A 13,458-nucleotide genomic window follows, 5' to 3' on the forward strand; every position below is an offset into this window, starting at 1 on the left:
GTGGTATTCTTCGAGTGTTACATTTCTCACCACTGGATAGTATTCTGCGTTTCATGGATGTTTCTCTCAGCCGCTGGATGGCAGCATTTAACTACATATTGCAACCAGCAGTACTATACATTTATAGTCGTTTTATTTGTAACATGATTGTAGTTGTAGGCTACAATATAAATCTTAATTGAATCGCAAAACAGTAGAACTAATATGGTTTTAATGAGTTATCTGCGTCTGATTCATATTAGTCCTGAATCTAATTTGAATCTGTGTAGGCTATGAGCCGCCTTTTTACCAGGAAGTTGTATGGAGCCAACAACGGTTGAAATTTGACATTTGCTCCACTGCTCTGGTCTTATCCGGTGAGTGGAGTGGTCGGGTCGGGTCAGCGGCGTTCTTGTCTGGAGCTTCGTGTGCGCTTTATCGCCAATAAAGTTGGATTTGACGCCTTCATTATTTCACCAACGAAGGTAACGTTACCTGATGGAAAATAGCCGATTGAATAGAGGTTGGTGATGTCTTGTATTTTCTATAAGTGTCATAAGAGAGCTAGCTATATGTCAGGTTTAAACAATCTGACCACTTTTTATTTCAGATGCAAACCTTCTTGTCACAACAATGCCATTTAAAGTGTCATCACTTTTCCTCTTTTGTGTTCTGTAGTTTAAATGAGAAGTCAACATGAGTTTATAGATTAGGACAAAGGTCAGTCTACCTGTCGTTATACTATAAATAGCACCCTATCACTAAGATCCATGAGGCACAGACTTGCGACGTACCTGAGATTTAGAACTAGAATGACCAGTGTGACTACCGGCCAGGAGGACAGACTGGGTTCTGCCAGAGCAGACTAGATGTCTGTGGTTCCATCGGGTCGTTTATTTCTGGAAAATCATATTTTAAAACCCATCTTTGGTGTCATGTAGTGTAGTAACAGTGCATATGTCTTTTCAACATCCTCTCTATGTATTCAAGATGCATGTTTTGGTATATTTCTATATTTGTATTCTGTTCACTCTGCCATTATTATGGAGTTACTGTAACATTGGGATGGATCGCTATTCTGAACTGCACCTTGAATAGTGTTTTTTTCTCCWAAACTGTGGATTTTGAGAGAGAATAACATTACTCCTAGTGTTTTCCATTACACAAGGTTAGGCTACTCACTGGTCCAAAATGTTGGGCAGGGATTTCATAGACCTAATGTAAGCACCACCGCAGCTGCACTGATGATAAGAAACGGATGTGCCTTTTGGGGAGAAAAGCAAACTGCTTGGCCTTTATGAATCACACAATCCTACTTACTCTAGGCGACTTTATTGTGTCTTGTATTTTTATCTTCTGAATTAAACTTTTTGACTGAATAGGTCATATGTAGTATTAGGAATATAATTATTTACATGTTAAATAAAGACTATGAGCACTGCATGCAGACAAAATGGCAGTTATGACAGGATGATATCTAAACTGTGCCAACAAAGCAAATAAATCTCACTAAGTAATTCATGGTAACTTCTGGAAGTATGTTTTTTTTGTTGAGATAACTGATACTATTCAGACCCCTTGGATTTCTTCACATTTTATTGTTTTACAACGTGAGATTAAAATGTATTTAATTGTAATTTTTCGTCAACAATCTACACAGAATACTCTGTCAAAGTGGAAGAAATATTCTAACATATTTTAAATATGAATACAAATTAAATATGCTAAAATATAATCGTTGCGTAAGTATTCAGCTCCCTGAGTCAATACATGTTGGAAACACCTTTGCCATCGATTACAGCTGTGAGTCTTCTTGGGGAGTCTATAAGGGCTTTGCACACCCGGATTTGTGCAATGTTTGCCCATTTTCATTATCTTCTAAATTCTCTGTCAAGATGTTGGGGATCATGTCTAGACAGCCATTTTCAAGTCTTGCCATATATTTTAAAGCAGATTTAAGTCAAAACTTGGCCACTCAGGAACATTCACTGTGTTCTTGGTTAGCAGCTCCAGTGTAGATTTGGCCTTCTGTAGTGGATTATTGTTCTGCTGAAAGGTGAATTCCTATCCCAGTCTCTGGTGTAAAGCAGACTGAACCAGGTTTCCTCTAGGATTTTGCCTATGCTTAGCTTCATCCCATTTCTTTTCATCCTGAAAAACTCCACTGTATTTACTTATTTTTCAAGCATACCCATACCATGATGCAGCCACCACCATTCTTGGAAATAAGGAGGCAGTTACTCGGTGATGTGTTGTGTTGGATTTGCCACAAACATAAGGCTTTGCATCTAGGCCAAAAAGTGTATTCCTTTGCTTAGTTTTTTCCCAGTATTACGTTAGTGCCCTGTTGTATACAAGATGCATATTTGTATTCTTCTTTTCAGTCTGTCATTTATGTTATTATTGTGAAGTCACTACAATGTTTTAAAATCACCAATGGCCTCATGGTAACATCCCTGAGCAGTTTCCTTCCTGTCCTGCAGCTCAGTTCAGAAAGACCACTGTATTTTTGTTGTCTGGTTGGTTTAATACATCATCCACAGCATAATTATTAACTTGACCATACTTAAAGAGAGACTCAATGTCTGATTTGTTATTATTACCCATCTACCAATCACTGCCCTTTATGAGGCTTTCGAAAAGCTCCCTGGTCTTTGTAGTTGAATCAGTACTTGACTGAAACCTTACAGATGTTGTATGGGGGACAGAGGATGGGTTCATCATTTAAAAAAGTGACAACCCCTATTATTTCACACAGAGTGAGTCCATGTAACTTATTATGTGATTTGTTAAGTCAAATTTTACTCCTGAACTAATTTAAGCTTGCCTAAACAAATATGTATGCAACAATGATATTTTAGTTATACGTTTTTGTATACACTACCGTTCAAAAGTTTGGGGTCACTTAGAAATGTCCTTGTTTCTGAAAGAAAGGCACTTATTTTTTGTCCATTTAAAATAACATAAAATTGATCAGAAATACAGTGTAGACATTTGTTAACGTTGTAAATGACTATTGTACCTGGAAACTGCTGATTTTTTAAAAGGGAATATCTACATAGGCGTACAGAGGCCCGTTATCAGCAACCATTACTCCTGTGTTCCAATGGCACGTTGTGTTAACTAATCCAAGTTTATCATTTTAGAAGGTTACTTGATCATTAGAAAACCCTTTTGCAATTATGTTAGCACAGCTGAAAACTGTTGTCCTGATTTAAAGAAGCAATAAAACTGGCCTTCTTTAGACTAGTTGAGTATCTGGAGCATCAGCCTTTCTGGGTTGGATTACAGGCTCAAAATGGCCAGAAACAAAGAGCTTTCTTCTGAAACTCATCAGTCTATTCTTGTTCTGAGAAATGAAGGCTATTCCATGCAAGAAATTGCCAAGAAACTGAAGATCTCATACAATGCTGTGTACTACTCCCTTCACAGAACAGCGCAAACTGGCTCTAACCAGAATAGAAAGAGGAGTGGGAGGCCCCGGTGCACAACTGAGCAAGAGGACAAGTACATTAGTGTCAAGTCCTCAACTGGCAGCTTCATTAAATAGTACCCGCAAAACACCAGTCTCAAYGTCAACAGTGAAGAGGCGACTCTGGGATGTTGGCCTTCTAGGCAGAGTTGCAAAGAAAAAGCCATATCTCAGACTGGCCAATAAAAATGTAATATTAAGATGGAACACAGACAATAAACTTCTCATCTTCAAGTGGACAGAAGAATGCAGACATTGTCATTCTCCACACCACAATCTGAGGCTTCWGAACACAGTCCACGGAGGAATGTGTTACATCGGTTATCAATTCTGAGGAAAAGCTCTTTTCTCCGTAGAAATCTTCACTCCCAGACCAGCTCCTTTCTGAAACCTACATCAGTAAAGCCCTATCTCTGCTTGATTAGTTGTTTTTTACCATCGCCAACAACAGAGGAAAGTATGCAGGCAAAGTACTACGTTATGGAGAAAACCTGTTGTACGTTGTTTATATGAGGTTCAAATCGTACCTTTCTGCTTTACAGTTGACAAAAAAATAAAACAAAGTCAAAACCTGACGATTCACTTAGATAAGTTATGGTAACTACGGATACTTGATTTCCTCCCCTGGGTTTGGGATTCATGTTAAACACGTTAATGATCGGTTTCTGGTTAGCTGCCTGAGTGATCAGGCCCCAACATCTGGTGGGATGACAATRGGTTTTTCATGATTACCAGGCCGGCATGCAGGATCTAAGTTTATAGGGTCTATATGCTGACTTCTATCAGGCCTTAGTGAYTTATAGAATGACTAACCTAACTGACTAATGTCTATGTCTGTCGTTCCCTAGAGCTGAGGCCATGTTTCAGAGGATTCTACTGAGGTGGACCTTTCCTCTAGGTGGTTCTGATCTAGACGGGTCCTGTGGAAGTGAAGAAAGTGGTAGAGGAGGAGAAGCAGGAGACCTATCATTCTGACTGTAATCTGGATGWATGGACTGTAGACTAACACCATTGTCTTACGTCAGACAGTGCGACTCAGTCCACATTTGTCTGAACTAACGTCGTACAGGAGGAGCTTTGCGTAGGAGTGACGCCACCTGTTGGACTCAGAAAAGAAGACGATGGCAGTGTGTGTGTGTCGGTGGTGTCCGGCTGGCTCTGCTGTCGTCTAGGTACTAATGGCAGATGTTCCCTCTGGTCTTCTGGAGGCTTGTGTGGTGGTTGGAGCAGTCAGCAGTACACTCAGGGAACTCTATCAGGTAGGTACTGCTCACTCAAACCGTGTTCTTCCAACTTTTCCCAAACAACTGCCGTTTTGACCACTAACGCAACAAGTTAGAGAACATGTTTCTATGGTATGAAATCTTCCCCTACTTCTCTGCTTGTCAAATCTGCGATCGGATTCCAAATCGTGCATATGTTTTCGTAACCCATCGCCTGCTCTCTTTCCAGCTTTCGTAAATCATGTCAGAAATGTGCAGATTCACTACACTGTTGGTTTTGCAACACATTGATTTTTGTGGCTTATGCTTCCACCACATCATATCAATCATATGACACATAGTCATACGCATCACATGTAGGCCTGTATATGATATCATGTAATGTTTCCCCTTCCTGCCAGTCACACCAGCAGGGTAAAATCAAAGAGCTCCCCCTGTTGGAGACGGAGGTACTRCAGGTGCACGCCCCACCCTTTGTGACCAAGGAGAGTGTGAGTAGCGAGACCAAAGGTCAGGGTCACGCCCCGGCCTTCACCAGGATCCAGAGGAGGCGCTCCTTCATCAAGAAGAAGAGGGGGAGGCCTGGTACGGCTAACGGAGAGGCAGCCAAGGGTAGCGATGGAGGGGGCGGCACCACAGAGGACATCAGTGTCCCCAAGGACCTGGACCTCATCGCCCTGCCTCAGCTCTGCTTCCCAGGTGACACAGCGTGATGATTTCGGCTAGCCACACACAGTCTACACCATGGCACTACATATTAATGATCAAAGGAGTATGTTCATAACTCCAGATTTGTCATCTTCATCACCAAAGGTGAATGTGTCGTGTCGTGCGATTAAGCAATAATGCACGAGTGGGTGTGGTATATGGCCAATATACCACGGCTAAGGGTTGTTCTTAAGCACGACGCAACGTGGAGTGCCTGGACACAGCCCTTAACTGTGGTATATTGGACATATATCACAAACCCCAGAGGTGCTTTATTGCTATTATAAACTGGTTACCAACGTAATTAGAGCAGTACAAAATAAATGTTTTGTTACACCCGTGGTATACGGTCTGATATACCACGGCTGTCGGCCAATCAGCATTCAGGGCTTGAACCACCCAGTTTATAATTCCTCTTATATGAGGTCTTGTGTCTGCTTTCTTCCATTGGCCAGGGGGTCTTCAGATAGCCAGTGAGCAGAGAGAAGACTCGTACCATTACCTGGTGTTTACTGATGTCTTCGGGAACAGGACGCAYGCTGTAGTGGTGCAGTACTACAGGCCTATACAGGTGGGCTGGCTCACCGGCTGAGCTTTATCCATGCCCACTGGAATGCTTTACCTTCTTCAATAAAGAGTGGTTTATCRTTTGAAGACAGATGGATGGACATGTTCATCAGCAAAACAGAGATTTATTGTGAACATTGGCCTTTTTAGGTCCATGTTTTTTTTTAAATACATTTGTAGACTTTTACATTTGCTGCTATGGGAATGTAGAAGGACACGTGGAATATAAATACAGTCTACAGCCACACAAAACAGTCATTTCAATTACTGTCCACATCAGGTCACTGTGTAAAACATTGCTCTCTGATTGGTTGTTTGCTTGGGTCCCAGTTCTCTCAGGATGGTGGACACCAAAATGGCTACCGGTCATCCTCCAAGTCGTCCCGTCTCTACACGGCGTACGGCATCTGTGTCATCTCTAAATACCCTTACTAYAACGCTCTCCGGGACTGCCTGTCATGGTGAGAACAATTCACCATCCTCTCACCATCCTGTTTTAAGTAAATACCGAACGAGAATACAAAACAGTAGACTACATGTTATCACAGCCAGATGTGGGCCGTTATTATAAAGGGATCAGTTCAGCTCATCTTGGACACCTATTGACCTGTATGTTTTGGCTGGATGGTGTCCATCTAACGGGTGTGTGCTCAGTCTCTTGTCCCAGCTCAAGCCCAGCTGGATGGGGGACTTTGAGGAGAGGGTGAAGGAGTTTTCAGCCAAACTGGCGCTGGTGCCCATTCCTCCACCTGGGCAACTGCATGTGGTGAGCCATTTGTCTCCCTCTATGATTTACTGCCATTATTTAACAGTAGAGATCATGTTAAGGATGAACTGTAAAACCAATCATGGGCATTTTGCCAATCTCTCTGCTCCACCCAGTCTATTGTATGTTTATGTAGTGTGTTGTATTGTTAAGTGACTAACATTAAAATAGTGTAATGTAACTATCTGTGTTCCTCTGCCTGTTCTGTCCCAGGTCTTTAGTCTGAGGCCTCTCCAGATTGGGCTTCCCTCCCGGGAGGATAAGGACCGGCCAGCTGTTGACCTCGACCTCCATCTGCCTTTCCTGTGCTTTAGACCCCRACAGCTCCTCCAAGTGAGGACAGACAGACGGATTATACTGCCACAAAACTGCCTAACCCACTATATTATATTTTCTTTCAATGCAATTTAGAGAGACTAAAAGACTGTGGGAATGTGATAATGTGCAAATGTACAGTATGTTTCTGTTTGGAATGGTAAAATACATGTCTATRTCAATCAGACCTGRGTTCAAATATGATTTAGGATATTTCAAGTACTTTCAAAGTCATTTGGAAGTAATTATTTAGATTTTTATTTAAAAAAAAACACAGGTAGTTGAATATTGGAATATATTTGGAAATACTCAAATACACAGTATTTATACAAATGCTTAAATAATCCCAGGAATTTGAACCAGGTTTGTTTGGTATTTTTATTTATTTATTTGGAAATAACTATTTGAAAATACTTTCAAATAGTAGGCCTATAAATAGGAAATTATTAGAAAATGCTTTCAATAGAAGTAGTTGATTCGGGACACATTATTAGAAAATACTTAAATACACMGAAAATAAGTATTTTAATAACAAAATAATAAAATACACATGTATTTGAAGCCAGGACTGATATCAACGTGACCTCCTGTCTGCCTGAATCTCATCAGATCATTACCAGCCTTCTGACAGAGCAGAGGGTAGTACTGTTCTCCTGTGAYTGGGCCCGGCTCACCCTGCTGGCAGAGAGCCTGATGCTCTTCATCCACCCCCTGGTGTGGCAGCACCCCTTCGTCCCCGTCCTCTCAAGCCAGATGCTGGACTTCCTCATGGCGCCCACCGCCTACCTCATGGGCTGTCATCTGCACCACTATGAAGAGGTGGCCGCGGTAAGGATGGATATTACTAGCGTACATGGCCATGCTAGAATAGAATACTGTAGCATGATCAGGTAGTGACCCTTATAGTGATAGTGACCCCTTCCTGGGGCGGAAGATAGCCTAGTGGTTAGAGAAACGGTTGCCGGTTTGAATCCCAGAGTCAGCCGGGCAACCGGAGGGTTGCTGTGATCATCCTGGGTACCATCRCCTGCCAATGTGCCCTTGAGCGGGGCACTTTTCCATCTATGATTGCTCCAGGGGTGCTGCATTGCTGCTGACCCGTTGCTTCCAGCTCCACTGGGTTTGTGTGCGTTTTGGGGGGGGTTGGGTTGTGCATAAAGACACATTTCTGTTTTAATGGACAATGAACTTCTCTTCTCATTGGCTGTTACCTGAACCCCTACAGGAGGTATCCACGATAAGAATAGCACCAGCACTGTCTGGCAATGTTCCTCGCATCACTGATTTATTTATCATTTAATAAACTGATTTATCATGCTTTATCATTTATCAGCATTTTCTACTTACTTTTACATAGTATAAAGGATCATGTCCTAACTGACATACAGGACAGAAGTTAACAGAAAGTCCAGTTCATTTGAGCCGACCTTCCTGACTTGACCCTAGTCTGTTGTTCTCCTCCATTACAGTGTGTTCTCTAAGAGAGACATAGTGTTGTGTTTTACTTTCCTCTGTCCTCACAGGAAACAGATGATCTGATTCTGGTTAATATTGATGATGGCACCGTGTCGTCTTCCTCGTCCGACGGGGTTGACCTGCCGGACGTCCCGCTGGCGGCCAGAGAGTGTTTTCTAACACGGTAGGACAGGAAAGGATCTGGGACATGTTCATTAGGGCACGCCGTAGCAAAATGTTTTGCAACGGAAAATGGAAATTAACATTTCTTATTGGACAAGTTCAGGCTGTCCCTCMCTGTTTATTTCTYTTTTCTTACGTTTGGTGCCTAATGAATATGACCTAGACGACAAGACACTCGATTGCTACGTTTACACACACAGCYCAATTCTGGTCTTTTGACCAATCAGATCAGGTTATTTTCCAATAATTGGKTTAAAGATCAGAATTGGGCWGCCAGTGTAAATGCAGCCAGTTAGTTTGCTGTCCTATGTGATCATATTGCTACTGTCCGTCTGCTCTGTAAACAACATGGATTGTTATAAATAGGGGAAGGGGGTTTTATGCAAAATGAGTTCCACATGTTTTCTGAATATTTTTACACATGTGTGCGCGTGCGCAGGGCGGAGGGTCTCCAGATGCACTATGACCTGGAGGTGTGTCACCTGGGGTCCAGTACAGACGTCAACGACCAGAGGGCCCAGAGGAGGCAGTGGCAGAGGAAACTCAACACACACATCCAGAACATCACTCTGGAACTCATCATCAACATCTTCAGGTCAGCATGAAACCAATCTCTTGTGGACAGACTACGTAAACATAAATGGTTACTGAGCATCTGACCAAATGATGCTATATTTGACTTCTGGGCTAACCKAAATTAACATCAAATCATATGACAGCTAGCTATACTGTGTTTTAGTTTACTGTCGTTCACTATGACAAAACATGTACATGAGTATTATAAGATAACATATTTGTTAAAATATTATCATCTAATTTATATTTATTTATGTTACTATGATAGTTGAGACTCAAACTGAGMATACCGTATCTAGTTAATACATATTGSGTTGGACCAAAGATGCCTATTTCTCATATAAGCAAGGMTTGGTGATTTATCAAATGGATATTGATTTATTTAGAAATGTGAACAACGCTGTTTAGTTATCCTATTAAATTGAGAGAAAAAAAAAAGTCTTCTATTTTCTATTATTGTCTATATTATTATCACTGCACTGTTGGGAAAGAGCTCTCTGTAAGAATTCCACTGTACTGATTYACACCTGTTCTATCCTGTGCACACGGTGAATAAACTTTGAAGTGTGAATCAAAATCCTGCTTTATGACAACCAATACAACTTCAATTTCCTGTTCAATATCAAGACAGGCAAGCTTAATCCAATACTATTACTCTCAACCTCACCCCCCCCCACCGACCACCACCACTGCACCCCCACAGAGAAGTCCACGAYCACCTCAACTTTGAGCACAGAGTCTTCAACAGTGAAGAGTTCTTCAGGTCTAGAGAACCAGCAGACCAGCCATTTTTCAAGAAGGTACAACTAGAGTYTGTTCAGTAACACGAACATCTGTTTCAACCTACAATATTTAGGACATATTTCACTTTTTCATACCTTTTTTTTCTGTCCAGCATGTGATCCAATTGATCGTGAACRTAGTGTATTTTGTCTTCTTTGCAGGTGTTGGACACACACATCTTCCACTCGTTCCTACGKGATCGTCTGAACAGGAAGATGGACGCGTTCACACGCATGGAGCTGAGCACTCGGACAGAAGCTTACAGGTGAGAAAGAAAGATAAGAGTTTAACATAAATATTTACCTTTTAAACTAGTAAAGCTTATTTTGACCTTTATTGCAAATGCAATGGGTTTCAGTAGGATTTTAATTTGGTTTCAAATCGTTGATTCAACTAATCAACTCATCAGCAATCCTTTTATTAGAATCAGGGCTGTTAGTGCTGCGGCAAAAAAGAAAAGTGCACCCGTTTGGGTACTCAGGACCAGGATTGGAAACACTGCTGTACCTTCATAGACACATCCCAAGTTGGTCCCTTCCTGGTATAAGCACAGCCTTTCCCCTGATGTCTATCCTAACTCCAAGGTGAACTTTCCCCTTGGTACAGATCTAGGATTGGCTTCCCATCCCCYAATCCTAACCTTAACCATTAGTGGGGGAAATTTTAAACTGACCTAAGATCAGCAACTAGGGGAAACTTCTCCCTACACCTCTGTCCTCTTCCCCAGGCTGAAGTCCATGACAGAGTCTCCGCGGCGGCCCACCATGCAGGAGCTGGCCCGTAAATACACCAGCCCAGAGAGCCGGCTCAGCAAGAGGCTGGGGGCCAGCCTGCCCAACCTGGGGGAGGGTGTGGGCTCCCTGGTGGGACCCCTCATGCAGAACTCCCTCAAGAAGATACAGGTGGACAGTGGTAGGTGGACAGCGGTAGTTTGTAGGTTCAGGTGGACAGCGGTAGGTTCAGGTGGACAGCGGTAGGTTCAGGTGGACAACGGTAGTTGTAGGTTCAGGTGGACAGCGGTAGTTTGTAGGTTCAGGTGGACAACGGTAGTTTGTAGGTTCAGGTGGACAGCGGTAGGTTGTAGGTTCAGGTGGACAACGGTAGTTTGTAGGTTCAGGTGGACAACGGTAGTTTGTAGGTTCAGGTGGAACAACGGTAGCTTGAAGGTTCAGGGTGGACAACGGGTAGTTGTGTAGGTTCAGGTGGACAACGGTAGTTTGTAGGTTCAGGTGGACAACGGTAGTTTGTAGGTTCAGGTGGACAACGGTAGTTTGTAGGTTCAGGTGGACAGCAGTAGTTTGTAGGTTCAGGTGTGCGGTACTTGTCGACGCTAATAGTTATCTTTTTTGTGATTTCTGAACATTGAGTGGTTTTAGTATGAGTGTTTAGTGGTTGAGGTGAAGACCTGCACACACGTGGTATTCCCCAGAACCTAAGTTGAGAAACCCTGTTGTAGTTGACCACTACTATTGAGTTTGCCACCTTATAAGAACCAACCAATGACGATTGGCCAACTGCTTTAAGGTTTCCTCTTAAAAAAAAATGCTGTTCTCAGTTCTTGAAACCTTTGTGATCAAATCCTAATAGGTTTGAAGTCTCCCCAGAARCCAGTGAGATGCTTCAAGCTTCCWGAGTTCCCTCCACCRCTGGCCTACCACTACGTCCAGAATTACTACCAGGAGATGATCACCCTCCTGGACAAGGCCATCAGCGGGGTGGCCTTCGAGGACTCCTCTCTCCTGGCCTGCTATCACTACCTCMGGGGCTTCGTGAACACCGTGGCCGGTAAACGCCTGGACGCTCTGGAAGACTTTCAGACCCTTTACAAGACRGACACRGACATCTTCCCTGGCGRGCTGGTCAACGCGCTGGTGGACTCTCTACAGGATGGGGAACGGGCACAAGCTAACCGCCGAACCGAGATCAAACGCCTGATTAGTCGAGTGAAGAAGGACCACGAGAGGGAGCGGGCGTGCCATGACAACGAAGCTGTCAAGCGGTTCCAGCTGCCGAAAAAGCACATGCAGTTGGAGGACTTTGTGAGGCACGTGCAGGAGTCTGGGATTGTCAAGGACCAGGGGACCATTCACCGRCTGTTTGAGGCTCTCACTGTGGGTAAGGAAGTMACACAGACTTAAAGATGAGAAATGATAAAGGAGAGAGGGTTGTCTCTTTCTTGGTGGAGGGTGTCTTCACCAAGGTACGTGTTTTAATGTCAGTCTTGATTTTTACGGTAACCCCTTGTTGTGTGGGACTCATCATGAACATACTCCKGTTGATAATTCTTAGCCTCTACTCCGTAATCACCCCAGTCCCTGTGATTAATGTGTTAATACCTTAATACATGTAGTGAATGGCCATGCTAATTCWTCTGTCAATTGAATCTGCTTAATTTCCCTCAATCTTACCAGTGGTGTAAAGTCATTATTTTGGACAACCATTTGTTATTTTGGACAACTTTTACTTAGCTACATTCCTAAAGACAATTATGTACTTTTTACTCCATTCATTTTCCCTGACACCCAAAAGTACTCATTACATTTTGAATGCTTAGCAGGACAGGAAAAATGTCCAATTCGCACACTTATCAAGAGAACATCCCTGGTCATCCCTACTGCCTCTGATCTGACAGACTCATAAACACACATGCTTATTTTGTAAATGATGTTGGAGTGTGCCCCATGCTATCCGTCAGTTAAAAAAACAAGAAAACATTGTGCCGTCTGATTTGCATAATATAAGGAATTTGAAATGATTTATACTTTTACTTTTGCTACTTAAGTATATGTAAAACCAAATACTTTTAGACTTTTACTCAAGTAGTATTTTACTGGGTGACTTTCATTTTTACTTGAGTCGTTTTCTATGAAGGTATCTTTACTTTTACTTAAGCATGACAGTTGGATACTTTTTCCACTGCTGAATCTCACCCCCCCCACCCTATCAGAATGTTGTTAGTGCGGCTTGGGTTGTCAAGGTGGTGACTCTGCGGTGAAGGATTCTTTCCTGTCAGTATATCACCTTGATTCCAATCTGGAGGGTAAGCATAGCATGATGCCCTGCCTGGCTGCAGAGTSTGCTGTGCCCATCGCCAACCCTGCTGTGTGTGTGTGTGTTGTGCGTGTGCACGCGTGTGTGCTGCTTTGGCCTTTGTTTTTCTGCTTAATAAGTTATCCCCCTCAGGTCTTAAATCTGATTACTTTTAAGATTAGTGTTTGGTTCCCAACCTGTGTGCAGCTTCAAACACACCCTCACATACTGTAGCATGCCTTCAGTGCTGAAGTCTGGTTAATCGTTTCCTTCACTTCCTCACTTGAAGTCTTGGGTTTTGAATGTCAAAATAGAATTCAGCCTATTTGTTCTATTGGCTGTGTTACAAACAGGACTGTGACTCGGCTGTATCGTACAATGGTCCATTGAACTGTGAGTTG

At 42.7% G+C, this 13,458-nt stretch overlaps 1 protein-coding gene across 1 annotated transcript in view; it reads left to right on the forward strand.

The window, feature by feature from the left end:
* Positions 1-209: 209 nt before the first annotated feature.
* The window catches only part of LOC111955905 (DENN domain-containing protein 3), a 51,884-nt gene continuing 38,635 nt past the window's right edge, over positions 210-13,458 (forward strand). The window contains exons 1-14 of the mRNA XM_070436401.1: positions 210-502; positions 4,300-4,710; positions 5,076-5,373; positions 5,838-5,953; positions 6,280-6,410; positions 6,604-6,715; positions 6,929-7,048; positions 7,640-7,858; positions 8,554-8,669; positions 9,108-9,263; positions 9,948-10,044; positions 10,189-10,292; positions 10,755-10,939; positions 11,615-12,162. Of these exons, the coding sequence (XP_070292502.1) occupies positions 4,630-4,710; positions 5,076-5,373; positions 5,838-5,953; positions 6,280-6,410; positions 6,604-6,715; positions 6,929-7,048; positions 7,640-7,858; positions 8,554-8,669; positions 9,108-9,263; positions 9,948-10,044; positions 10,189-10,292; positions 10,755-10,939; positions 11,615-12,162 (2,283 nt within the window). The 5' untranslated portion in view covers positions 210-502; positions 4,300-4,629. The remainder of the gene's footprint in view (positions 503-4,299; positions 4,711-5,075; positions 5,374-5,837; positions 5,954-6,279; positions 6,411-6,603; positions 6,716-6,928; positions 7,049-7,639; positions 7,859-8,553; positions 8,670-9,107; positions 9,264-9,947; positions 10,045-10,188; positions 10,293-10,754; positions 10,940-11,614; positions 12,163-13,458) is intronic.

This window comes from Salvelinus sp. IW2-2015, linkage group LG31, assembly GCF_002910315.2.
Source record: "Salvelinus sp. IW2-2015 linkage group LG31, ASM291031v2, whole genome shotgun sequence".
Classification (NCBI taxonomy): Eukaryota; Metazoa; Chordata; class Actinopteri; order Salmoniformes; family Salmonidae; genus Salvelinus; species Salvelinus sp. IW2-2015.